This window comes from Panthera leo, chromosome F2 (assembly GCF_018350215.1).
Source record: "Panthera leo isolate Ple1 chromosome F2, P.leo_Ple1_pat1.1, whole genome shotgun sequence".
NCBI classification, from domain to species: domain Eukaryota; kingdom Metazoa; phylum Chordata; class Mammalia; order Carnivora; family Felidae; genus Panthera; species Panthera leo.
In genome coordinates, this window is record NC_056695.1 from 72,543,281 (window position 1) to 72,569,842 (window position 26,562).

Here is a 26,562-nt window from a genome sequence, read left to right on the forward strand (position 1 = left end):
TTGGCTTGGTTAAGTCGCTTGCTTTGACCAACGGGACAAAAGCACATATGGCACAAGCGGAGGTGTGAAATGTGCCTGTTCACTGGGACTGCTATTACCTCCTGTAGTGCGTGGACCCCTGCGACCACCACGTGAATGTGCCTGAGCTCCCCCTTGGAGGACGAGAGACCACGTGGTAGAAAATTAGATGCCCTGGTCTCTGGTTTGCCAAACTGCCTGATGTGTGAGTGAGATCACCGCACAGGTAAGGGAGATCACCCGGCACACATCAGTCCCACCCAGTGAATGGAGACACTCATCAGAGCCCAGAAGAACTCCCAGCCAACCCAGAGAACCGTCAGCTAAATAATGGTGATTATTTTTTTTTTAACGTTTATTTATTTTTGAGACAGAGAGAGACAGAGCATGAACAGGGGAGGGGCAGAGAGAGAGGGAGACACAGAATCGGAAGCAGGCTCCAGGCTCTGAGCCATCAGCCCAGAGCCCGACTCGGGGCTTGAACTCACGGACCGTGAGATCGTGACCTGAGCTGAAGTCGGACACCTAACCGACTGAGCCACCCAGGCGCCCCAATGGTGATTATTTTAAGCCACTACGTTTTGGGGTCATTATACAGCAAAAGGTAAGCAATACTCTAAGGTAACAGGTATGGAAAGACAAGGTGGGTGATTAGGATCAATGACTAGGAAAGGGACTGACATCTGAGCACCTGCGTGTGACAGTTATCGCCCAATTTATGGTCTTGGACCCTTACAGCTAGCCAATGGAGCAAAGCCTAGTTTACAGCCAAGAAAAATAAGAGAGATATTATATATTGTCCAAGGACATAACGACAAAGCGAGTCTTATTATCCTATTTTATAGATAAGCATATTGGCTCAGAAGTGAAAAAAATCTGCCCATGAAATCAAGAGTGGCAGAACCATGCTAAAAACTTTGGTAAGTATGGCACAAAAGCCAGTGCTATCTTGAATCCTCTTGATGTTGTGTCTACACTGCATGCTTCCAAAGTCGTGTAAATGAGAAAGCACTATTAATTTTCCTTCTTCATTGTCCTTTGATGGGCTACTTCCCCTTCTTCCTGTGCTCTATCATCATCATGGAGGAGGAATGGATGCCTTGCTCTCAGGATGCTTCCCCATGGGGTCCTGGATCCGGAGGCATCGGAATCACAAGCCAAAGCCACCAGCCAGAAGGACTAGAGAGTCTGCTGGAACGGGCATATGAGGAGTGTGGTGGGCACGGTGGCCTTTACCCGCAACCTCTAATGCAGCATTTTTTTAAAGTTTATTTATTTATTTATTTTGGGGGGGGGGGAGGGGCAGAGAGAGAAGGAGAGAGAAGATCCCAGGCAGGCTCTGCCAGTGCAGAGCCTGACATGGGGCTCAAACTCACGAACCGTGAGATCATGACCTGAGCCGAAACCCAAGAGTTGGATGCTGAACCAACTGAGCCACCCAGGGGCCCCTAGTGCGGCATTTTTTAAACTGGAGTTTGCGACACAATCGTGGGCCCGAAATCAAGCGGATGAGGCGCGGCCTTGAAGTGTGGTTTCACGGACACTTTCTCTGTTTTACATTGCATGCCTTTGTGACACTAGGTCATAAGTAAAATGAGCTTCTTACTGGGAGCTGCCATCCCAAAGTGGAAAGGCCCCGAATATTCCTTTCTGAATGAAAGAGGCTGGGAAGTTAATTTCCTGCATCTCCCTAAATCCTGCAGCTCTGAATACAATTTGGATTTTGCAAATTAGGTGTACTCCTGCAAGATAGAATGTGGAGGTGAGAGAGAGGCTATTTTCAGCTACTTCTGCTCTTGGTTGCTGGCAATCGTGGTCATGGAGATAATGGATTTTTAAATGGCAGTCTTCTAGTGTCCCGTCACAAGATTTGTGGTCGTCCAGAAGATGGCCACTGTCCCTATTTTGCCAGGGGAGACCCAGGAGGCGGCGGGCTCCGGAGTTAACATCTGTGGCAGTGGCACAGCTAACACGCTGTCCATCACAGTGACTGCGAGGCTGGTCCACAAGGTCTAGAAGAGGAACACTGGGGTCCCAAGAGAGGATTTAACCCTTCTGCGAGGCCAACGGACAAGGAAAGTCCTCCTGTTTAAGGGCAGCAGGGATCAGGGGAACAGGAAGGGATTTTATAGTGTCATCAATATTCAAAGATCCTTTCTAAGAGTCATCAGTCCAGGAGAAATTACATACACCCTAGAAATCCTCCTGAACACATGTTCGCAAATGTCGTACCACACATCCCTCTGCTTTTCCGTTACGTACCCAAAACGCGTGCATATTTGGCTCTATTGAACCGTTCAATTCAATTTCCTCCAATAAATGGTAACCATGCCTGGCGTGTGCCAGGCTTGGAGGGTGTTAATCAGACTCTGGTCCCAAACAACGCATAGCCTGTGGGGAATCCAAGATGCGGGAACATCCCGATGGCTCGATTCAAAAAGCTCTGTCGCGGAAACCAGAAGCCCTCACTCCGGGAACACCAGTCATGATCTGGGGATGGTGAAGCAGGGCTCCGTGGTACCTGTTCGTCAGGCACACCGCGAACACTTATTTCAGATAAGTCTCACCACAGTCAGCGAGGTATGTCGGATTATTCCAGTTGCACAGATACGGAAACGGAGGCACATCAAGTTAACGTTCTTTGCCCAAGTTTTCACAGCTACCGAGGTGCAAAGCTGGGGCTCAAAACCAGGTCCGTCTGACTCCACTGTCCGTGCAGCAACTAAGCTGCCTGTGAACACAGTCGGGATTTTCTCAGAAATAAATCTCCCACTGAAATTCTAACAAAGGACAAAATTAGAAGTCTCAGATAGACTTGCCCTTGGAGGACTCTCGGCTCTATTCCCCTCCATTCTGATAAATCCCTGTCCTACTACGGTAACTTCCAAATCTGTTGTAACAACATACTATCGTTGGTGACGAGGAGCTATGTTACAAAAGCTACCAACTATTGCTTCAATATGCCAAAAAGGCACACACATCTCTTGGACAACTACCAATCTTGGTGTGGAAAAGACCTCCACATTGTTATTTCCCCCCGGAAATATTTGAACCCATTCAGCAGAACATGTACATTTTCAAACTGGCTTCCGTGTCTGACGACGGTAACCCCTTGGGTGTTTACGGGGGGGGAAGGCTTAGGTTCTGAAAGTATAGTCGGCACAGAGCCCGACGTGGGGCTCGAACTCACAAACCGTGAGATGGTGACCTGAGCCGAAGTCAGACTTAAGTCTTAAGGATGACTTAAAGGATCCTCTTTAAGAAAAAGATTGCAAGAATTAACTCGACACGTGCCAGGACCCTTCGGAGGGCTTTGGAAGGACCTGTTAAGTGAGAGGTCCTGAGGCTTAAGTTTCATGAGCTTCACTAGAGCTGGCAAACAATCCTGCATTCTGAGCAGAGCAACTTTTATTATTGTAAATGCTGGAAGATGCCCACAGCTTGGAGCAGCACCCCGCCTGTGGCTGCAAGTGGACAGATAAAACAAATTACTGCCTACTTCAACTCTTAGCAGGCAGCTGTTCCCACAGATATCTATTTATAAGTGTGCCGTAATACATGCTTCCCAGGCTCTTCGAACGGTGAATTCTCTTTTTTCCCCACACGGTGAATTCTCTTTTTTCTCTCTCCCCAGAAAACGTTCATTCACTCAATACACATTTTTCAAAGTTTGGAGACACGATGAACAAGACTGATCAGATCCCTGCTACGACCAAATTACATACTAGGTGGAAACAAGGAGGCATATGCATTCACAATGTAATTTCACGTAGTTTTAAGTTCCACCGAGGAAAGAAAACTGGGCGGTGTGGTATAGAATATACCTGTGTGCGGAGAGTGTGGAGAGGGTCAATATCACTCAGGGAAGGCATCCTAATTAAGGATACATTTGTGCCGAAGCCCGAAGGACGAGAATCCAACACCGGGAATTCTGAGTTTCTAATTCAGTGGTTATGATTCTGGGGTCTATTTAATTAGCAATTGACAAGAGCTTTATAACACTCATTCGTGGAAATTTGTAAAGTATTGACTATGGGTTATCTTTTCACACTGATCCAAGAATATCGTATGTCAAATCTCACGGTTCATGGGTTCGAGCCCCGCGTCAGGCTCTGTGCTCAGAGCCTGGAGCCTGCTTGGGATTCTGTGTGTGTCTCTCTTTCCACCCCTCACCCGCTCGCCTCTGTCTCTGTCTCTCAAAATAAATAAATGTTTAAAAAATAAAAAAGAACATCATGTGCCAATAGTGATTGGAGGAGCTCGAATTTGGAGGTAAAAGACCGATGAAACCTTAAAGAAGCCCCTTGAAGGCAGTATTATCAGGACATTAACCATCCTCCTCCAATACAACATTTAAACAATTTAAAAATAATCACTTACAGGGGCGCCTGGGTGGCTCAGTCGGTTGGGCGTCCGACAACGGCTCAGGTCATGATCTCACAGTTCGTGAGTTCGAGCCCCGCGTCGGGCTCTGTGCGGACAGCTCAGGGCCTGGAGCCTGCTTCCGATTCTGTGTCTCCCTCTCTCTCTGCCCCTCCGCCGCTAACCGCTCTGTCTCTCTCGGCCTCTCAAAAATGAATAAACGTTAAAACAATTTAAAAAAAACCACTCACATCTGAAGTGCGGTTACAGTTAGAAGATCACCTTCCTGTGTACGAGCTCATTGAATGGGCACAAGAATCCTGCGAGGTAGGAATTATTAAAACAATTTTACAGGTGAAGAAACTCAGGCTCAGAGAAGTAACTGGCTTGAAGCCAACCTCTGTATTAATACAGGACAGCAAACTGCACATCCCTCTTCTGCTGCATCTAAAAAAGCACGGCTGTCAATGCCTGAGCTCCAAGAAAGAAACCGAGTCAGAGGCCAGAGGGCATGGTGGAGGCAATGTGGCAGGTGGCCCTTCCAACTGCTATCTCCACGAACTGTCTGGAGAAACTGTTCAGGGCAGGTATGGACATGTGGTCCCTGTGACCCCCTCCTCCGAGCCTATAACATCAATTGGCTGTTGATCTGAATCGTCACTTTTCACTTCGGTGTGTAATGATAAGCTGATGTCAATTTTCTGCTCATGAAAAAAAAAACGATTAAACACTTCTCATTTATATTTGAAATAACAGGAAGTACCATAACCAGCAAAGTTTACCTGGAAAACACAGGCAACGTTCATTCTTTAGTTCCCTCTAACTCTGGGCAAACACAAGCTACCCCCTGAACAGAAGGCGTAATTCAATTGCCTTTGATTTCCGCGGCTTTTCACACTGCAAACATCTGAGTCTGGTTCTGTCTCTACTTATTTAAAATCAATTCAGTCTCAGGGCACCTGGGTGGCTCAGTTGGTTAAATGTCTACTTTTGATTTCAGCTCAGTGGGATCGAGCCCTGCGTCAGGCTCTGCACAGAGCATGAAGTCTGCTTGAGAGTCTCTCTCTCTCTCTCTCTCTCTTTCTCCCTCTGCCCCTCTCTCTCGCTTGTGCGTGCTCTCTCTTTCTCTAAAAATAAATAAAATGAAAAAATTTTTAAATCAATTCAGCTTCTGGCAGTCTGAGGATTTTGTTTTCTGTGCGAGACATTGCCTTATGATTAAAACAAATGCTTTAGAAAGAGTCACAATTACGGGATGCCTGGGTGGCTCAGTCGATTAAGCGTCCGATTTCAGCTCAAGTCATGATCTATTCGTGGGTTCGAGCCCCACTTGGGGCTCTGTGCTGACAGCTCAGAGCCTGGAGCCTGCTTCCGATTCTGTCTCTCTCTCTCTCTCTGTCCCTTCCCCACTCGCACTCTGTCTCTCCCATGAATAAATAAACATTAAAAAAAATTTAAAAAGAAAGAGTAGTAATTACAATGACAACCCCACTGCCAACAACAGATCTTACTCAGCACTTAACTACGCGTCAAGCTTTATGATACACGATTCACCTCATTTCCTCCTTCGTCACAGCAACTCCCAAGACAGGTACATTTCTTGCTGCTATTTCACAGATGTGGAAACTGAGGCTTAGGAAGGTCAGATAGTTGTCCCAAGGGCACGGAGTGAGTCAGCAGCAGCACCTGAATGCCTACCCGGCTGTCCTGGTCCATGAGTGAGTGAGTTCTACACACCAGGCTCTGAGCTATGGAGCCTCATCAGGGTTCATCCTTTTCTAGAGTGCCACAGACCATGTCGGGCTGACTCTCACCTCACGAGCTTTTCCGCCTCCTTGCATAATCTATTGTGGAATATCATCCGCTACTCATCTGCCCGTGCAAGGTGCTATGCGTGTGCTAAGGAGGGAGTTAATGGCAGGCATCGTGGTCTGTGCCGAGCAAAGCAGGGGATGAACTTCACGTCTGCCGTCCCTGCACTTGAGTGTACTTGACTGACAGACTGAAGACGACGGCAATACGATATTAATGGCATTAGGATAAAAGGTCGGTACAGGGCACCACCTGTCTTTTGGTGTCTCTCAAAGGGATATCAGGAGTATCGACGCGAACGACGAATTGTTTCGAGCTGTTGGAGACTTAGGAGGTATAAGATGAAGTATTTACATTCCTGTGATTATCAGACAAAAGAGGGGGTTTCCACCAACTTAAACTGCAGACTCTTGGACAGTAAGGAAGGAGGAAGAGGAGTTGATGGGGAAGAGCGGTGAAGAGGAAACACCATCAGTTGTAAACGGAATCTTCTGCGGAACTCGTCATCCAACTGCTTGAGGAGGAGAGGGAAAGGATTCCTCCATATTTGTCAGTGATACTCAAATCTGGGGGAAGGGCTTCATGGGCAACGCTCCTTCATTCGGTCATTATTGTATTTATTTGACACAATGCTACTACGTGTTTAAAACCAGGTTAGATATGAGGAGGGAAACCTGAGTCCTCCACTGATCAAGAGACTTGGATTCCAGGGAAGAGGTAGAAGACATGCCACCTGTCACTATGAGAGAATTTGCAAAGTACCAAGCCCACCAAACTCCAGCTAATTATGCGAAGTTCTATCTAAAAAAGAAATTCATCTTGTTTGATTCTTGACACCTAGTTCCGGACTTGGTCTACACTCCCTAATGCACTAACTTGATTAAAAGTGATGACACAGAGAGGGAGACACAGAATCCGAAGCAGGCTCTAAGCTCCGAGCTGTCGGCACAGAGCCCGACGCGGGGCCCAAACTCACGAGCAGGGAGAACTGCTGATGCCCCATGATGACACCCTTCTTACTAGTAGGACAGTTCTGGAGGGGGCTCTGGGAAAAAAGTCAATTGCGGTGGAATTTTGTTTGGCTTTTGGGGACTTAGTGGAGTCTCCAATAATGAAGAAATCAACCAAGTGTACTGGAAGGCCCCTGAATCAACGTGTGCCTGAAGCCTGTGAAGAATGGAACCCAGGTAAGTCAAAGCCGGGCCTGGAGAAGGACTATACACCTTGACGAGTGACCCCCTGAGGTCGTGATCAGTTTGGTGCATATGGTGGGTAGGTGAGCCTAAAGCTGGAGCCTTTGGAATAGTTGGGAGGATCCAGGATGCTTTTGCTGCGAGAAAAGCAAAGGTAATTTGCTTGAAACCCTACACTCTTCCTTGGTCCAGCCAGGCTCTCCCAATTGGAAGCAAGAGTCTTCATGGCGCGTTCACCGGAAGCTGGCAGCTTCACGGGCTGCTGCGTCTTCTGAGTACATCATTCTACGTTTTCCCTAAATTAAGAAAACTCATCTGATGTCCCCACATCTCTCCATTATTCTTACAGATCACGTCCCAGTCCCGCTGTGGCGAATGCACGCCGGTCCCAGATAGTCAGTAACGGGAGGTGGCGTTATGGTTTTGATTGCCAAGACCAGTGCGAGCTGGGTTTCCTGTCATTCCACACTGAAAGTCTCCCGTGAGGAAGAGAGGGCCAGGGCCCTCCCGGCTGAGGAAACAGTTCACATTGAGGCACGGGGTTGTGAGCCGCACGGTACGTTGAGGAGATTTTACGAATTCACAAAGCGTAATAGTTGGTATATGCGTGCACTCTGGAGCAGGACTGTCGAGGTCCAAATACCAGCTCTGGAACTTACTACCTATTATGTAACTTGTTTCCCATAGGTAATCGCTGCTCTGATAATTAAACAAAGTAATGCAGTGAACCTGGTTTTTAAAAAAAATTTTAATGTTTATTTATTTCTGAGACAGAGAGAGAGACACAGAGCACAAATAGGGGAAGGGAAGAGAGAGAGGGAGATACAGAATCCGAAGCAGGCTCCAGGCTCAAAGCGGTCAGCACAGAGCTCCATGCGGGGCTCTAACTCATGAGCTGCAAGTTCATGACCTGAGCCAAAGTCAGACGCTTAGCCTACTGAGCCACCCAGGTACCCCACAGGTGACCTTTTAACAAGGGGAGGGTTAGGGTGCCAATCCCTGAGCAGTTGAAAGTCTACGTGTAACTTTGGACCTCCAAAATCTTTTTTTTAAATGTTTTTATTTATTTTTGAAGGAGAGAGAGAGAGACAGAGCATGAGCGGGGGAGGGGCAGAGAGAGAGGGAGACACAGAATCCGAAGCAGGCTCCAGGCTCTGAGCTGTCAGCACAGACCCGGATGCAGGGCTCGAACTCATGAACTGTGAGATCATGACCTGAGCTGAAGTCAGACGCTTAACCGACTGAGTCACTCAGGCGCCCCGACCTCCAAAATCTTAACTTAGTACTGAAGCCCACTGTTGACTAGAAGCCTCACTGATAACATAAACAGTCGATTAGCACATATTTTGTGTTATATATATTATGTGCTGTATTCCTACAATAAAGTAACCTAAAGAAAACGTTAAGAAAATCATAAGGAAGGGAAAATGCATATACAGTACTGTACTGAACTTATGGAAAAAAAAATCTGTGTAAAAGTAGACCCACCTGTGTTGTTCAAGGGTCACCTACATACATAAAGAGGTTTGGGGAGCCTGGGTGGCTCAGTTGGCTAAGCCTCTGACTTCGGCTCTGGTCATGATCTTGCGGTTTGTGAGTTCGAGCCCCACATCAGGCTCTGTGCTGACAGCTTGGAGCCTGGAGCCTGCTTCGGATGCTGGGTCTCCCTTTCTGGCCCTCCCCTGCTTGTGCTCTCTCTCTTTCAAACTAATAAACATAAAAAAAAATAAAAAAGAAATAAAGAGCATCATAATACAGCATCCTAGCACCCAGTCAATGCTCCATAAGGGCTAGTTGTTGCTAATTCTATCCAGGAAATGTTTACGGTGGAGAGAGAAGTAAGAAATGCACTGGATTCTAAGAGCATGGACATTTGTCCTGGATTCCTAATTACCACACCACCACGTGGCTTAAAACAGTAGCCATTTACTCTCTCCCGGTTCTGGAGGTTCAGGAGTCTGGAATCAAGGCGCGGGCAGGCTGGTTCCTTCCGAGGGCTCTCAGGGAGAAACCGCCCCATGCCCTTCTCCCGGCTTCTGGTGCCCACCAGCAGTCTTGGTGTTCCTTGTCTTGTGCATCTCTCCAAGCTCAACTCCAAAAGGGACTCGTAGATCTGTCAACGCCAATCGCTGCCTTCTAAAGTACTGCTCTCAAATTAGATGTGCACGAGACATTTGCAACAGACTCGAAACAAACACAGACAATTCTAGAATGGCTCTGTACTCAGGCTGCTCTAAAAGTATTCTTTTTTTTAAGAGAGAGAGAGAGCGTGAACACATGTGATAGAAGGAGAAAGAAAGACTCCCAAGCAGCCTCCGTGCTAAGCACAGAGTCTGACATGGGGCTCGGTCTTGTGTCACACCCGAAGATCGTGGCCTGAGCTAAAATCAAGAGTTGGATGCTTAACCAACTGAGCCACCCAGGCGTCCCCTGCTCTAAAAGTATTCTTAAATGATCTGTCCTCTTTTATGGCCAATCCATTGTGGCTGCAAAACAGAGAAGACAGAATTCCCGTCAGGGGATCCATACTCAAATCCAGCTAAAATAAGCTATTCTCGGCATGAATCATTTTTTTAGAAAGTTATTTTGGGGGCGCCTGGGTGGTTCAGTCCATTAAGGGTCTGACTCTTGATTTCGACTCAGGTCATGATCTCATGGTTGTGGGATCAAGCCCCGAGTCGGGCTCTATGCTAAGTGTGGAGCCTGCCTGAGAGGCTCCTTCTCTCTCTCTGCCCCTCCCCCGCTTGCACGGGTACGCTCTCTCTAAAAAAATTTTAAACAATAATATTTAAAAGTAAAAACGCTTATTTCATCTTCCCCTGCTCCGTCCTACTCCCGCTTTTGAGACGCGCCTTCAACTGTATCGACGCAACAGAACGTGTCCTGCCTTCGGCACTTGATAGTGGACTGTGTCTGGTTTCCGGCGAGCATTTTTTTCGTAAAAATTCCCGGGACAGGTTTGGGAGACAAAAGGGACCCTTGTGACTCTCTGGCTCCTCCTTAGCTTCTCCAGGCTGGATCAGAGGTATTGAGGGCGGTGGTGGTGACTGAGTCCTCTTATCTGAACTGCCTTGGGAAATGTTAACTTTGTGCAAATGAGCGCAGAGGGCTGGCCTCTCTTTGAATAGCGGGAGCACTATTTATGTATTTATTTATTTATAATTTATTGCCAAATGGTTTTCCATACAACACCCAGTGCTCATCCCAACAGGTGCCCTCCTCCATGCCCATCACCCACTTTCCCCTCCTTCCCACCCCCCCCCCCCCCCCATCAACCCTCAGATTGTTCTCACTCAGTACTTAAGAGTCTCTTATGGTTTGCCTCCCTCCCTTTCTGTAACTTTTCTTTTCCCCCCCTTCCCCTCCCCCATGGAGTTCTGTTAAGTTTCTCAGGATCCACATATGAGTGAAAACATATGGTATCTGCTTTTCTCTGCCTGACTTATTTCACTTAGCATGACACTCTCCAGTTCCATCCATGTTGGATGACCAGCTTTCATTCTTTCTCATTGCCAAGTAGTATTCCATCGAATATATATAAACCACATCTTCTTTATCCATTCGTCGGTTGATGGATATTTAGGCTCTTTCCATAATTTGGCTATTGTTGAAAGTGCTGCTATAAACGGGGGGCGCATTTAAAATTAGTGCTGCCAGAGCACCCGGGTGGCTCAGTCAGTTAAGTGTCTGACTTCGGCTCAGGTCCTGATCTCCCAGCACTCGGGCTGGGGTTCGGGTCCTGCCACTGGGCTCTGTGCTGGCAGCTCGGAGTCTGAAGCCTGCTTCAGATTCTGTGTCCCCCTCTCTCTGCCCCTTCCCCGCTCCTGCACACGCTCTCTCTCAGAAATAAATAAATGCTAAAAAAATAATAATAAAATAAAATAAAATTAAATTAAATTAGTACTGCCCAGGGATGGCACATATGAATAAGAACACGAACGAACAGCAAGGAGAGAAATCCTACAGTTTAGAATCAGAGCCAGAGTGCGTTCTGCTATTAAGTTCAGGGCATGACCCAGAGGGTCCGATAGTTCGAGGGCCAAGTCTGACATCCAACTTTCACCTCTATGCTCGATTTCCTCGAAGCAACCTTGAAATACAGGGATCATCATTTTGGACGGGTGGAAGATCCAAACTTCAGAGAGTTTAACCGATGCCCCCAAGGTCACCCAGATACGGAGCGGGAGCCAGCAATCGAATGCAAGTTCATTCTTGAGAGCTCACCCTCTGTCCGCCACGTCACAAAATGCAAATAATGTACCGAAAAGACCACAAAGAAGCCGGCAGCCAGATGGACTGTAAGACTTGCTGTTCCGCCCACAGGAGGCAAACACAACCCCTTGAGTGAAGTCAGCTATTCTCGAGAGGCAAGGCCATTAACGCTGGTGTCCGTTCGCTGCTCAGAATCTTACCAACGCTTAGAGGGAATCGTCCTACTAAGCGTGATACCAGAGTCTAAAAAACCCGTGCTGACTAATAAGCTCTGAGTGCCAGTCATATTTCATGACTGGGAAGAGCACAGGGAGCTTCCTAGAGGGGATGTCTGGGCGTCAGCTCGGGGAGTCGGGGAGATTTTCACCGAAATAGCCCTAACATTTGTGGACTTATTTATGGTTGAAATGACACTGAAAAATCAGGCATTAATGCTAGTTGTCTCTCAGAACACCCCCATGGGTTAGGGCAGGAATTACTTGTAATTGAGAGATGAGAAAGCTTGCACACAAAACGGTTCAACAACTTGCACGGTCACATAGTTGACATGGAAGGAGCATCTAGGGCAGCCGCGTCGAGTAGAAACATCATGTGAGCCACATTTAAACTCCCCAGTGCACGCGTTTTACTTTATTGTACGTTATTTTATTATTTTTTCAATGTTTATTGATTTTTGAGAGAGAGAGAGAGAGAGAGAGACAGAGCACGAGCGAGGGTGAGGGAGGGGCAGAGAGAGAGGGAGACACAGAATTGGAAACAGGCTCCACACTGCCAGCTGTCAGCACAGAGCCCAAGGTGGGGCTCAAACCCAAGGACCTTGAGATCATGACCTGAACCGAAGTCAGACGCTCAACCGACTGAGATACCCAGGTGCCCCTAAAAATCCCCAGTGTGCACATTTTAAAAAGCAGAAAGAAACAGTTGAAATGCATGTCAATAATATATTCTATTTTATCAAATATAGACCAAATATTATTCTGATACGTAATCAGTATGTGACCAACACGTTAAAAGTTATTAAGGAGAGGGGTGCCTGGGTGGTTCAGTTGGGTAAGCGTCTGACTTCAGATCAGTTCGTGATCTTACAGTTGGGGAGTTTGAACCCCACGTCGGGCTCTGTGCTGACAGCTCAGAGTCTGGAACCTGCTTCACGTTCTCTGTCTCCCTCTCTCTCTGCCCCTTCCCCTGCTCACACTTTTGTCTCCCCCTTTCTCAAAAAGAAAGTCTTTCTCAAAAAGACTCCTTGTCTTTCTAGTTCTACTAAACTGCTTCACAAATACAAATGGCGAGGGATGGCAGCAAAGGGAGCGATAGGAACATGGAATTCAGGGTCTTAGCAGGACACAGCTGGTCACTCAAAAAGGGTAACAAAGAGACTTTAATGAGGGGCCCCTGAGTGGCTCAGTCGGTTAGGCGACCAGCTTTGGCTCAGGTCACGATCTCACGGTTTGTGAGTTCCAGCCTCACGTCGGGCTCTGTCCTGACAGCTCGGAGCCTGGAGCGGCTTCGGGTCCTACGTCGCCCTCTCTTCCCTCCCCTCCTTGCGCTCTCTCTTGCTCTCGAAAATAAACAAACAAAAAATTAAAATAAAAAAAAGAAGAGACTTTAACGAAAAGTTAAGGAAGCCGACAACGGATGGTGAGATGCAAGATAGCCAAAGACTAGGAACAGTGAATCTGCAAGTACCCTTGGAACCTGGCAAATCCTGTAGCTGGAGGAGAGGCCTACCTGATAGAAGCTGTGGCCTTTGGTAGAGAAATGTTAAGCACTGGCGTTCCACAGCTCAGCCTGGTAGGTGACGGGGAGATAAAACCATTGACCTCTTGGTCCTCCCATCTACTGGTCTCCATTCTGTGGCTCCCACTGGCCAAACCCAACCAGAAACTAGATGGTAATGAGCCTGTGGATGCTTCCCTAACGGTCAGCCTGCAGGGGCACTGATAAAAAAGAAGGGTAGAGGTCGGATCAGGAGGGTGATCAGGAGACATCCAGCAAAAAATCAAAGGCACAGAAGGGTGGGCGCGTTTGCTGGTCTGGGTGGAGTACGAGAATGGAGGTAGCAAGTGAAGCAATTGAAAGGTTGGGCTGAACCAGGCAGAGGATGGGCCGTAACGCCGGGTGAGTGAGATTGGGCCATACTCTATGGGCAGTAGCAATCCACGGGAGGATTTAGTGTAAAGTCTTATATAACCAAAATGGGGCACTAAGATGATAATCATGACAGGTGTTACACTGGGTAGGGTTCTGAGATGTGAATTAGTTACGTGCCTCACCCCTCCGATGAACCTGCCGAGAAACACCCGTAAGAGGTGAACAGGAATCAAGAGAGACACTGTATTACTGGCAAAGGGATGGGGACTGTGGGTCCGAAGGAGAGCCTCAGGGTGGAGTGACTACAGGGGGCTAGACCAGCTCCCAGTAGTTAGAAACTGGTTAGCACCCATTAGGAAGCTAACCTGTGTGGGAGGGCTTCAACAGTATCCGAGGAAGAGGTACAGGGACAGTGAGTACATATATGGCGGAGACAGCATTAACGGGCATTAGCACCACAGTCGATGTGGACAGATCAGGTCAAAAAAATGTGTATGACGGAAGAAAGTGCATTCGGGGGAGATGAGAGGATCCTGAACAGGCTGAGCCAATGATACCAGGCGGCCATGCAGATGAAGCTGCCCAGCAGGAACGGATAACGAGCATCCGGAACCGGGAAAAGAACACGGTGTTAGAGATATGGACATGGAACAATCCAGAAGTGATGGGCGAAGCCGCGCTAAATCACCACAAGAGAGACAAGAGACAAAAATGGTGATTTAATAGCTATTTAAATCCAATCAAAAGTCGGGACCAACGGTTACGTCCTCCCCCCATTTCACAAAAGTCCTGTGTGGTTCGTGGTTTCTGGACGGCACAGCTTTGGAATATTTCCGGCATCGCAGGAACTGGACAAGCACACAGTCGCAGAGCATTATATCCTGGGGGAAGACGGTGACTGGGATACCATTTTGCTTTTTATCCCCAAAATACCCGAGGGAAGTGGAAGTGAAACCGTGAAAAGGAATGCAATGACGCTGTGACAGAAAGGGAGCATGGAGGTGGAGAAACTTCCAAGATGAGCTGGAAACAACAAAGATGAGTTGACGTGAAACTTATTTATTTATGTGTTTTAAATGTGAAGTCATGTATGAGAACGAATAACAGAAGGAGAAGCTGGCCGGGAAGATGCACAAACAGGAAGATTTTACGTGTCAAGGACAGACTGGGCTCCTGGTTTTGGAGGACAGGGGCCCTGGAAACCATAGCACAAGAGGAGAGTATTTCCCCGATCTATTTATTCACAAGTATTTTTGCTTGAAAGACTACTGCGAAAACACAATGACAGCATTCATTATGACGTTCGTTGTCTCTGCTTTTCTTCCCAGCTCGGGCTTCTCCCCTTCTGGATCCAGAGCTATTGTGAAACACACAATGAGATACATATCCGATCTTCGGGGAGCTCACGGTGTAGAAGGAAACATAAAGCAAGGACATGGCCGAATGTAGAAAGAGATTAATGCCATAAAGAAATGCACAAATGAAACACTCACGGAGGTCACAGGTGGGGAGAACAGAGAAGGTCTTTGTGGAAGAGGTGACATTTGAGCGGAGCTTTGAAGAGTGGATGAGGTTTATGGATGAAAGGAGTGTTGTACCAGGTAGGGGGAAAACAGAAGCAAAGGCATGAGCTTAGTAAGGCAATAAGAATGTTGAGGAGACCAAGAATATTCTTGTATCATCTAGACAATAGTTAATATGTATTAATGACAGATAAGGATAAACATGACAGATGCTACGTGGGTGGTCTTCAACGTAAAAGATGGAAAATAGTAGAAAAACGGACGATAAGAGACTCAAGATGTTTTTTGGAATATAATGAGAAGACAACAAGTTGGAGCAGAAAATCCAAATATTCTGAGATTCTGCCATTTTCAGGTCAACCTTGATTCTTCCTTGAATAAATGGGCGAATACATGAATGGATGACAAGGCTCTGCCTTAACAGTTACCTGTAATTTTAGAAAAAACTAAAGGGGGGGGCGCCTGGGTGGCTCAGTTGGTTGAGCATCCGACTCTTGATTTCAGTTCAGGTCGTGATCTCAGAGTCATGGGATCAAGCCTCGTGCTGGGCTCTGCACTGAGCATGGAGACTGCTTAGGATGCTCGCTCTCTCTCTCTCTCTCTCTCTCTCTCCCTCCCTCCCCCTCTGCCATTCTCTCCTGCTTGTGCTCTCTTTCCAAGAAATATATATAATTCCCTCGATTCTGTAGGGCACTAATATAAATCAAGCTAACCAACCCAGAACTCAATAGGAAACCTAACTTTCTCACTATTGTCCGAATCACTAGCTTCCACCAATGTTGTCTAGCAAAGATTATTTAAGTTAAACAGAATTGTTTTAACATAGCTAAAACATCTGCTGCATTTAAGAATAATCTTCCTGCTGTTACAACATATGGCATCATCAGAAACTTTATTTCACTGCCCCCAGAGCTTTGGAGACACCTCGAAATGCCACGATTACCATAGGCAATTTTCAGCAATTCTCAGACTAAAAGAAAAGCAATTAATTCATTTTAATATTTAAAATAAACAGAGGCCATTGGATCATTTGGGAGGAGCAGTGGGATCACAGTAACTACAGTGATTAGAATGCAGTTCCCCAAAGACAGATGTCTTAAGATTCAGCTTCTAGATGGAAAATTCCCCTAACAGGTTTGTACCAGACATGTGCTCAGTCTGTCCCAGTCTATTCCTGAATTGGATAAGAGCCCTCCCCATGCCGTTTTGATAGGGGGTCACAAAGGGCAGAGACCCCTTCACTTTTACATAGGAGAAGTATTACAACATGACCCTCGTGTAGGCAGAAGTCAGGCCCGGGGGCCAAAGTTTGGATTCAATACAAATCAGTTAACCAGACATTAATCAGAAGATCTTTTATTCCAGCCATTGTGCTGGATAAATGCCAGAGAACCAGATGAATTAGAAAGAGCAGACATCTTTAAGTAGCCCTTATTGGCTGTAGAGGACAGAGGGAACACAGACTAGTCCGTGGCGTCAGGTGCGACAGGCTCTATAGCAGAGTTAACTTTAAGGAAGGCTGGAAGTCTGCAAAGCTGCAAAAAGCATTTCCACTCAACTCGGGAAGAGGAAACCAAGCCTCGTGGAGGAAGGATCCCAGAATTGTCTGGGTGGAGACGTTAGGAGGGAGGTGGGCTTTCCAAGCTGAGAGAACCGGACAGCACAGGACAGTCGAACAGCAGTTCCGGGGGATGACGGTCGGTCATCCAGTATCGTGAGAGTGGAGAATCTGGGAGAGAGGATGGGGGCTGGAAGGTGGGCCATGTGTGGGGGTTCGGATTTTGTCTTGGCGGGAACATGGCCGCTGAAGGGTTTTCCCGCAGAGAGAAGAGTGACATCAATGGCATTATCATCATAGCATCGTGTCTTTTGTATGGCTTGAGCACACCCTCTGCCTTGGGCTAAGAACTGTTCCTCCTTAATCCGCACCACAACTCTTGGAGGAAGGCAGAATCATCATGCTCATCTCATACCCACAAAATCAAGGTCTCTAGGAGGAATAGTGTGCCCGCGTTTCCATAGCCAGGAAGCACAGAAAGTAGGACTGGAATCCAGATCTTGCAGACATTGAAGGTTTGGCTCTAAAGCACTAGCCTCTCCAGGCTTCTCGACCAGACCGGGCTTTTGGAAAGGAGAACAGATTAGAGAAACAGAAGCTGGAGACCAAGAGACCCAGAGATGTTTAGTATGCGCCATGCAGCTGACGACTGGGGATAAAATTACCTTTTATTTGTTTCTTTTTAGAGTTTACTTATTTACTTGAGAGAGGGGGAGAGCATGTATGAGAGATGTAGGGCAGAGAGAGAGAGAGAGGGGGAGAGAATCCCAGGCAGGTGCCACACTGTCAGTGCAGAGCCTTACGTGGGGCTCAATCTCACAGAGCGTGAGATCATGACCTGAGCCGAAATCGAGTCGGCCGCTTAACCAACTGAGCCACCCAGGTGCCCCCGAATTAATTTTTTAAAAAAGGCAATGCCCTTGCCTGACCAAAGGAAAAAATCGATATGTGCTCAACCTCTTGATATCAATCATCTAAATGAAACATGTCAACATTCGGACCCATTCAGTACCTTCTGTCTGGCATTGTGCCAGCCGCCATGGGAGGGAAAGGTGGTAAGAGCCACCTTCAAGAAGCTTTGTTAAAAATCTCGGTTGTAGAGACTTTGAGCACAAAGTGTTAACATTTGCTCGTCTCTCCTGCCTGCTTGCTCTTGACCATGGAACCACCCATGCAACCTCAGGTTATCCAAGGAAAGAGCCTCTTTTTCCCCTGACCTCAGGCATCATCATGCCATGGGACCCGCCAAGCAAGCGACGGCAGGGCTCGTGTGCCGTTTATTCTCTAGCTGATGCTGGGCAATTTTTCTTTGGAAAAATTATTGGAAACCACTATTAACCATTGACAATTTCAGTCACTTTATAACCGTGTCCTCCACGCTGGTTTTCAGGCACTGCTAGGTGGGCTGTATGGACGAATGAGCCACGGGTGAGTTTTAAGGAGCTCCCAGATACCCTACCAAACAGGCATGCGATGATCAAGGTCCAGTGTGGCATGGTGTAATAAAGATGTGCAGTAGACCTTCTTCATTTTGGTATGCATACCACATAGTTAACACTCAATAAATATATACTGAATGTCAGAGTGAGCGGAAGAGTTTGCCATTGAAGGAAGTACATAACTTTGCTAGGGGCCGTCAGAGAAAACCTACGTCCCCATGTTGCTGTCCTTCATCACATCATATGCATCACATCATCAGTGTCTTTGCTAATTCTTTCTCCCCCCTCTTCCAATAATGAAAGCTCTACTCATCCTCCAGGCCCAAACCAGAGGACAGACGGAGACTTATTTGTCTCTGTAACCCCACCACGAGTGGATGAATGGATGGACGAGTGCGTAAGTGAATAATGGGCGTAGGTCATCATGGAGTGCTTCTAATTGTCCGAACAAACTGCGTCCTCCCTTCTTTTAGGTTGTTTGTGTTGATGGGCCCTTACGTGGCACTCTTCACTGCTTCTCTGCCGAGCTAAATCCTACTCACAGGTCAACTCAGGCACCGTGTCTTGTAGGTAGCCTTCCATCAGCTTGCTTCCAGGTTTGGCCCATACATTAATGCCATAGGCATTTGTGCAGCCACCCCTTTCCAAACCCAGTAAACTCTGTAAGACCTGGAACCAGCTGCTAGTCACTGTTATGTTCCCAATGTTCAGCAAAGTTCATGGCACATAACAGATCCTCAATAAATGAATTAATTCGTGATTGAACAAATTAAGTCATTTGACGATTTCCTTTGTATCCTACCATGAGATAAAGCCAGTTCTCGAAGAATCCCACAGAGCTTGAACATTTCTGTGGAATAAGGCCCCTTGATTCTGCATTTGTAAGTACAAAAAAATGAAATTTAGTCTCCTTTGGGATCACTTCCCAAGGAAAAAGGATCTGCTGTCACTGAGGCTCTTTCAGGGTCTGCTTTGCAGGGTATAGAATTTCTAACAGTTATGGTATTGCAATTAGCTCTGATAAGAGGTAAATGGGGTTGGATTCGTTAATGACACAAGATATTTTAACAGATATGGAGCCTAATGCTGAGTTCTGGTTGCTATGAACGTGAGGCAAACCACGATCCTGATTTCCTTCCCAATGAGTAACTTACACTTGGGGTTTCAACGGAGACGAGCCAATCCATAATATGTTCTCACAGGAGTCCCTCCCGGGATTGAGCTATGCTGGCTGACTCATGAATCATTATGCACAATCATGCAAACTCCTCACTGAGCTGCAAGGGCACGACACACAGTACTTCTCATTAAGCTGCCTCTTCAGGAAGAGTGTTATTAGTCCCATGCCACAGATGGAGCAACCAAAGCTCTGAGCTTGCTGGGCCTCACTAAGATAGTAAGTCATTCAGCAAAGATGTCCAATCCTGAACAGTCTCATTTGAAAGGCTTCTCTGCCTCTCTACCACCGGGGAAGTTCTCAGGGATAATGGGCACCTGAAGCAGAGACCAAATGGAAAGTAATTTTATCACTGAGTGAAACAGAGTCAGCTGTCTTAGCTACTACCACGGGGGTGAAGGGAATGGTCAATATACCGGAAACACATTATCATAATTGTGAGCCCAGGGCTATACCAAACCTACAGCGTAGTTTGCTGTATATTTAGAACGAAGAGTATTCCACCGAAAGACAGTCTTTTCTTATAAAGAGGCCGACTTATAATTTTGTATTGATGCATACACATGATCTCACTTGAGGCAAACATAAAGCTGGAAAGAAAGCCATTGCCTCATGTTTGGACGAGGAACAAAGACAAGAACTCACTGGCTCCAGTGGCCCAACCAGGTGTTAGGACAGCTAATGCATGAACTCTAATCACTGCTCCCTATCTTCCAGCTGTCACGGGTTCTCGCCTCTGTATACTGTTCTTTCCTTCGTCCTTCCACCAGCTTAAAAAAAATAAAGATTATGAAAGACAAAGGAAGGTCCCTCTGCCATGTGAGATGACTAGATGACAGTGACTCCAGGGCACTCAACCTGAAGGAGGGGAGACGGAAGAAAAGTCTTAGGGGTATGATAAAGCAGCCCTTTCTTGCCTCCCATACTTCGTAAACATTAAACAAAAGCCTGAGCTTCCCAGACAACTCACCCACAACTGCAGCTCTGGTCGCAACGGAACACCAACAACAGTCGAATAAATTATTAATACGGCAGCATTCTCTGAATTGGCTCGCGTCCCATGGAAAGAGGGACGGGCCAGTCTGGCGGGTGCTCTGTTTTGCAGAGGAACACGACATATCGTCCCGGAAGATACCCGTGTTTATTGCACAAGGTTGATTTCAAGCTATTTTTCTGGATTATTTTATAAGGACATTCAGGACTGCTATAATCAATCTATTATGAAGTTGCATGATGGCTCTAGACATTAATTTGAGAAACTTGATGCTGATATTCTGCATCCTATGAAGTCCACGGAGGGCCTGGAAATTTGGTAGTTTCCTCTGTGCCCCTGGCAATGGCATGTGGCAGTGGGACTTGAGTTTGGGGCAGTTGCACCTGCCTACCTGCCTCACTGAAGGTCGCCCAGACGTGGCTCCCGTCACTTCAAAGATCCATGTTTTTACTGATGATCTGACCAAATTAAGAGGAAGAAAATGTGGCGCTTTTTGGGGGCAGCTACTCTCTTTATAATTTCTCAAACTATTATCGCGTAAAGCTTAATATAACATGTGCGTATCCACAGACGTAACATTTCTGAAAGAGAGCCTAAGACGAGAGAACTAATACATCTGTTGCACCCAGAACTCCCAAGAGCAAATAAACTTAGATTATATGCTGGTTCTATAACCGATTTTCCACACATTCCTGTTATTCCTCTTTGAAAACGGCTTTCAGAGGCAAAGATGTGCACGAATTTTGAAGAGGGTATGAATAATTTTCCCGGGGCAAATCTTTATTTTTTGAAAGCTAATTCATCCGGCGGGATAGATATATATATATACACACATATATATATATGTGTATATATATATATATTCAAAGCCAATATATATTTGAATTATATAATTCAACGCCAAAACTACTTTTTAAATCCTTATAACATCCATCCAATCAGGAGGTCTACGAAACTGAATTTCAGTCTCTTCAAACTGGAAACTCATGGCCCCGAACCCAACCCCACCTGCTTTCCCTGCTGCATCCCCTGGCCTGGGACCGCCATCATGTTCCACGAGATATACTGTGTTCAGTAATCTCTTCTGTAAATCAGGACGAGGCGTCAGGACCTACACATACACGAGATTCTTCTATAAGCTTACTACAATTTGAATTGGTAGGTCAGGAAAACGTCTACTTGAAATAACCATTCACGGTTTCAAGACAGGAGGATCAAAAATGAGAATGTTCGTGGTTTTTAGGACCCACGGCCTCGTTCACAAACACAGATGTCAGTCCACATGTCAGAAAAGCACTCTGGGACAAATCGCTTTATTTCTCGTAGACGGCATTTAATTGAAGGTGGGAAACAAAACCAGACGTGCTTTGAGCTAGAAGTCGAACATAACTACTTTGGACTCTGGAATCCTGGACGCAGACTTTAAGAGAACACTCGAAGTCAAGATTTGTTTGGGGAGGGAAAAAAAAAAAGCTCCATGGATCTCAGACTGGCTGGGGATACCGAACGCCAGGCCCTTCCAGTTGGTACCTGTCTTTGGTTTTCCGTCTCCAGGCGCAGCCTGGCCTCCACACACCTCCGTGTCTCCAGAAAGGCTTGGCGCTGGGCCCGGTCTGACAGGTAACTGATGAAGGTTCCAGCCGTGTTCATACACATGAACAGCACTGCCTGGGCCATCACCTAAAACACATTTGCAAACATAGGCCGGTCAGATGGTTAAAACAACAGCTGTGTGGAGACAAAGAGGAAAACATAAAGAAAGGCTCCCCAGGTAAACCTTAAGGTACTCATGTAAAGTATGAAGCTAACAGAACCATATCCTTCATTCAGGCCTTGGGTGGAACAGTGCCTCAGAGAGGCCGCCCTCGAACTTTCTATTCAACTCAAAAGCTTCTCCCGCTGCAAGTCTGGATTTGAGCCTGAATTGGAAACTTAAGGTAAGATGAGGGGGGGCTTCTCTCTTCCTCACTCTGCCTCGCTTCCTCTTCACTAGCAGAAGTGGGTCGTTAGCCTTTCAGAGGATTGGAGAAGCAGGTCGGAAGAAGGGAAAGAGACGAATAAGAAACAGGAGAGGTTAGTAGCTGGACGGCGCTCTCCTGCTTTGCCTTTGTACTGTTTGGTAACATCCAAGTCCTATGGCTTCTAACTCAAAAAAAGATATCATAATTGAATGGATAAAGAAGATGTGGTTTATACATACAATGGAAATCTACTTGGCAATGAGAAAGAATGAAATTCTGCCATTTGCGGCAACGTGGATGGAGCTGGAGGGTATTATGCCAAGTGAAATAAGCCAGTCAATCATATGTTTTCACTCATGTGGATCTTGAGAAACTTAACAGAAGACCGTGGGGGAGGGGAAGGGAAAAAAAGTTACAAACAGAGAGGGAGGGAGGCAAACCATAAGAGTCTCTTAAATACAGAGAATGAACTGAGGGTTGACGGGGGGCGGGGGGGTGGTGCGTGGGGGAGAGGGGAAAGTGGGTGATGGGCACTGAGGAGGGCACTTGTTGGGATGAGCACTGGGTGTGGTATGGAAACCAAATTGACAATAAATTATATTAAAAAAGATATCATATTCATTAACTGCTTTTAATCCCCGTGGTTATTATCCTATCCCTACACACCAAAGTCTCCTGGGTGGACCTTTACATCAGGCTTCTTACTTGCACATTTTCCCCTTTCAAACTACTCTCCAGTGAAGAAAAGCAGGAAGATTCTGGAAAGGAGTCAATACTTGGAAGAAAGAAATAGCCAAGTGTGGATTTTTTTATTTTTATGGCTTTAGCCTGAGGCAAGTCACGGAGGGCACCTTGTAGGGTAGCAAAAACTCAAACAGAAAACCCAGGTGGCCTGAAAAAGCAAAGATCAGAGTTCAGACAACTATAGCTGCTAGGAAATGAGGGGCAAATCCCCCAAAGAAGGGAACCAGTGAGGGGGAAGCTTAAGTTCTTATATAAAATCTTCTCTGAACCACACATCCACAGGGAAGACAGCAAGTGATTAAGCTGATGGTAAAAGAATTTAATTGAGATTTGAATTGCCTTCCAAAAGACCAATCTTGTCATTTCATTTGCACCAAGTTAATCACTTGCTAAAACAAAACAAAACAAAACAAAACAAAACAAAACAAAACAAAACAGCATTATTTCCCAAAGAATGCAAGAGAATCTACGATCTTAAACACATAGCCGTCACAGTGTCCTAAACACAATGCAAAATTATGTGATATAGGAATAGACACGAAAATGTGACTCACTCGAAAGAGAAAAAAAATGAACCGAGATGTATTCTGATGCCCCCCCCCCCCATATGTTGGAATTAGCAGACAAAAATTCTAGTAGCTTTTACGGCTTTTGTCAATGATGTAAAGGTAAGCATGGTAACAATGAATGCAAAGCCAACTTTTGGCAGAGAAGTAGAAACCACACACATGCACACACACACACACAAATGAAAATTCCAGAAGTGGAAAACACAACATTTCAAAGCAAAACTGTCACTGGAGGATATTAACAGCATAATGTCGGTGACAGAAGAAAAAAAAAAACCCACTAACCTTAAAGATAAATCAATAAACCAAGAATAATCTGGGAAACAGAGGAAAATGTCATAGACAGGGGACACACTCTCCAGTTACAATAAAGATTTTTCAGGGTAGATAAAAAGAAATACATTTCCAAACTCACTGAAACAAAAAGTCTGAAGGCCAAAACAGAATACAGCGGGTTTTGCTGTGTAAATAAAATGAAAGAGAACTGAAGGAAGACAACATCACGAGCGACAAAAATCCCTAGATAACGGTAAGAGCTTTAATTTACCAGAAAGATACGAAAATTATGAACTTGAGCACATGTAGCGACATAGCTCAGAACACACAATGCCAAGTATGAGAGAAGTCTGTGACATTATTTACAAGTCTACCATCACGCTGGTCTATTTTTTACATAATGATCAGCAGTTAAAAATCAGCAAGAGGGGCAACTGGGTGGCTCAGTCAGTTAACCATCCAGCTCTTAGTTTTGGCTCAGGTCACGATCTCACGGTGGCAAGACGGAGATCTCACGTCGGGCTCAGTGCTAAGTGCAGAGCTTGCTTAACAAAAAGTTTGAAGGCCAAAACAGAATAAGACAGACACTTTGAATAGCTCATACAACTAACAAACATGAAATGAACACTATGCAGCAACTAGATGGTACAAATTCTATTTAGGTACATATGGAACAATTATAAATAGGACTGTATGATAAAACCTGAAGGTAGCTTCAACAAATTTCAACCAACTAGTATCGTATAACCATAGTCACTAACTACAATAAAGTCAATTTACAAAGAAATTTTAACAGATAATTAAGACAACATCATATGTTTGGAAATTAAAAATATTTCTAAATAACTCATGGATCTAGAAATATATTATAATGGAAAATATGCATAATGGGGCACCTGGGTGGCTCAGTTGGTTAAGTGGCCAACTTCAGCTCAGGTCATGATCTGGCGGTCCAGGAGTTTGAGCCCCGTGTGGGGCTCTGTGCGGAGAGCTCAGAGCCTGGAGCCTGCTTCGGATTCTGCATCTCCCTCTGTCTCTGCCCCTCCCCTGCTCACACTCTGTCTCTCTCAAAAATAAATAAACACTAAAAAATTTTTGAAGAAAATATGCATAGCTGATGAATAATGAAAATACTACTGAACAAAATTTAGTAGACCTCACAGAGGAATGTAAGGTAATTAATGCTTTATTCTTAAAAAGGCTGAAAGTCCCTGTGCTAGCCATTCAGTTTAAGGATTTAGCAAAAAACGAAAAGGAATAAATCCAAAGTAGGTGGAAGGAAAAAATAATAAAATAGGTGCAGAAATAAATAAAAAACAAATATACACTAAAGAGGATCAATGAAGTCAAAAGCTCGTTTTCCAAAAACACTAGCAACCAGTAAGAATTCTTACAAGCTTAATTTAAAAAAAGAGACAAGGTCCAAACAAGCAATGTTAAGGATAGGAAATGGGACAAAGACATTGCAGAAATTAATAGGTCATAAAAATGTTATGAAGTTTAATGCTAAAAAAAAATCTGCAATGACACTGATGTACTTCTCAAAATACATCTTTACCAGAACTGACTCGAGAAACAAGGAGAAAAAAATCAATAAATGGAACCATAATTAAAAATCTTTTCATAAGGAAAGCAATGGGTCCAGACGCCTCTAATGGAGCACTTTACAAATAATTGCAGAAGAAAGAATTTAAGTATTTCATAATCTCTTCCAAAGACAGGATAATGGCAAACACCCCCCAACTCAGTTTATACGACCGGCAAAGCCAGATACCAAAACCAATATGGTTCGCGGATGAAGGTAAGTAACTGGTGAATCTCAGTCGTGAACGTGGACGGAGATACCTACACACAGTATCAGCAAATCAAATCCATCAAGAGATAGAAAAAATAATTTAAGTTGACTACAAGGAATTTTCCTCAGGAATCTGATGACAGTTTAACATTATCAACTCAATTAATGTAATTCACATTTACGGCTTTTCAAAAACATATATTCAGGGGCACCTGGGTGGCTCAGTAAGTTAAGCATCTGATTCTTGATCTCAGCTCAGGTCTTGATCTCAGGGTTGTGAGTTCAAGCCCTGCGTTGGGCTCCATGCTGGGTGTGAAGCCCACTTAACAAAAAGCAAACATATAATCATTCCACTGAAATGAAACGGTACTGATAAAATTCAGTATCTTTTCATTAAAAAAAAACAAAAACAAAAACAACCCTGAGATTAAGAATAATCTTTCATTTTTTATAAGTTTATTTATTTACTTTGAAAAAGAGAGGGAGAGAGAGAGAAAGAGAGAAAGAAAGAGAGACAGCAGGAGCAGGGGAAGGGCAGAGAGAGAGGGAGAGAGACAGAATCCCAAGCGGGCTCCATGCTGTCAGCAAGGAGCCCGACACAGGGCTCAGTTTCACGAACCACAAGATCACGACCTGAGCTGAAATCAAGAGTCGGATGCTTAGCCAACTGAGCCATCCAGGTGCCCCTAAAATTAACCTCTCTCAATCATTACGTAGAACATGTACGGAAACAAAAACAAAAACATCTAAAGCAAACATCCTGCTGCATGGTAAAAGGTTCAAAACATTTGCTTCAAGACCAGGATGCCAGTTACCATCAAATGTATTCAAACAGGAG

General features: G+C 45.5%; 1 protein-coding gene across 1 annotated transcript in view; it reads right to left on the minus strand.

Moving 5' to 3' along the window:
• The window catches only part of ADCY8 (adenylate cyclase 8), a 220,151-nt gene that overhangs the window by 151,164 nt on the left and 42,425 nt on the right, over nucleotides 1-26,562 (minus strand). Inside the window, exon 2 of the mRNA XM_042923617.1 lies at nucleotides 21,910-22,059. Within this exon, the coding sequence (XP_042779551.1) occupies nucleotides 21,910-22,059 (150 nt within the window). The remainder of the gene's footprint in view (nucleotides 1-21,909; nucleotides 22,060-26,562) is intronic.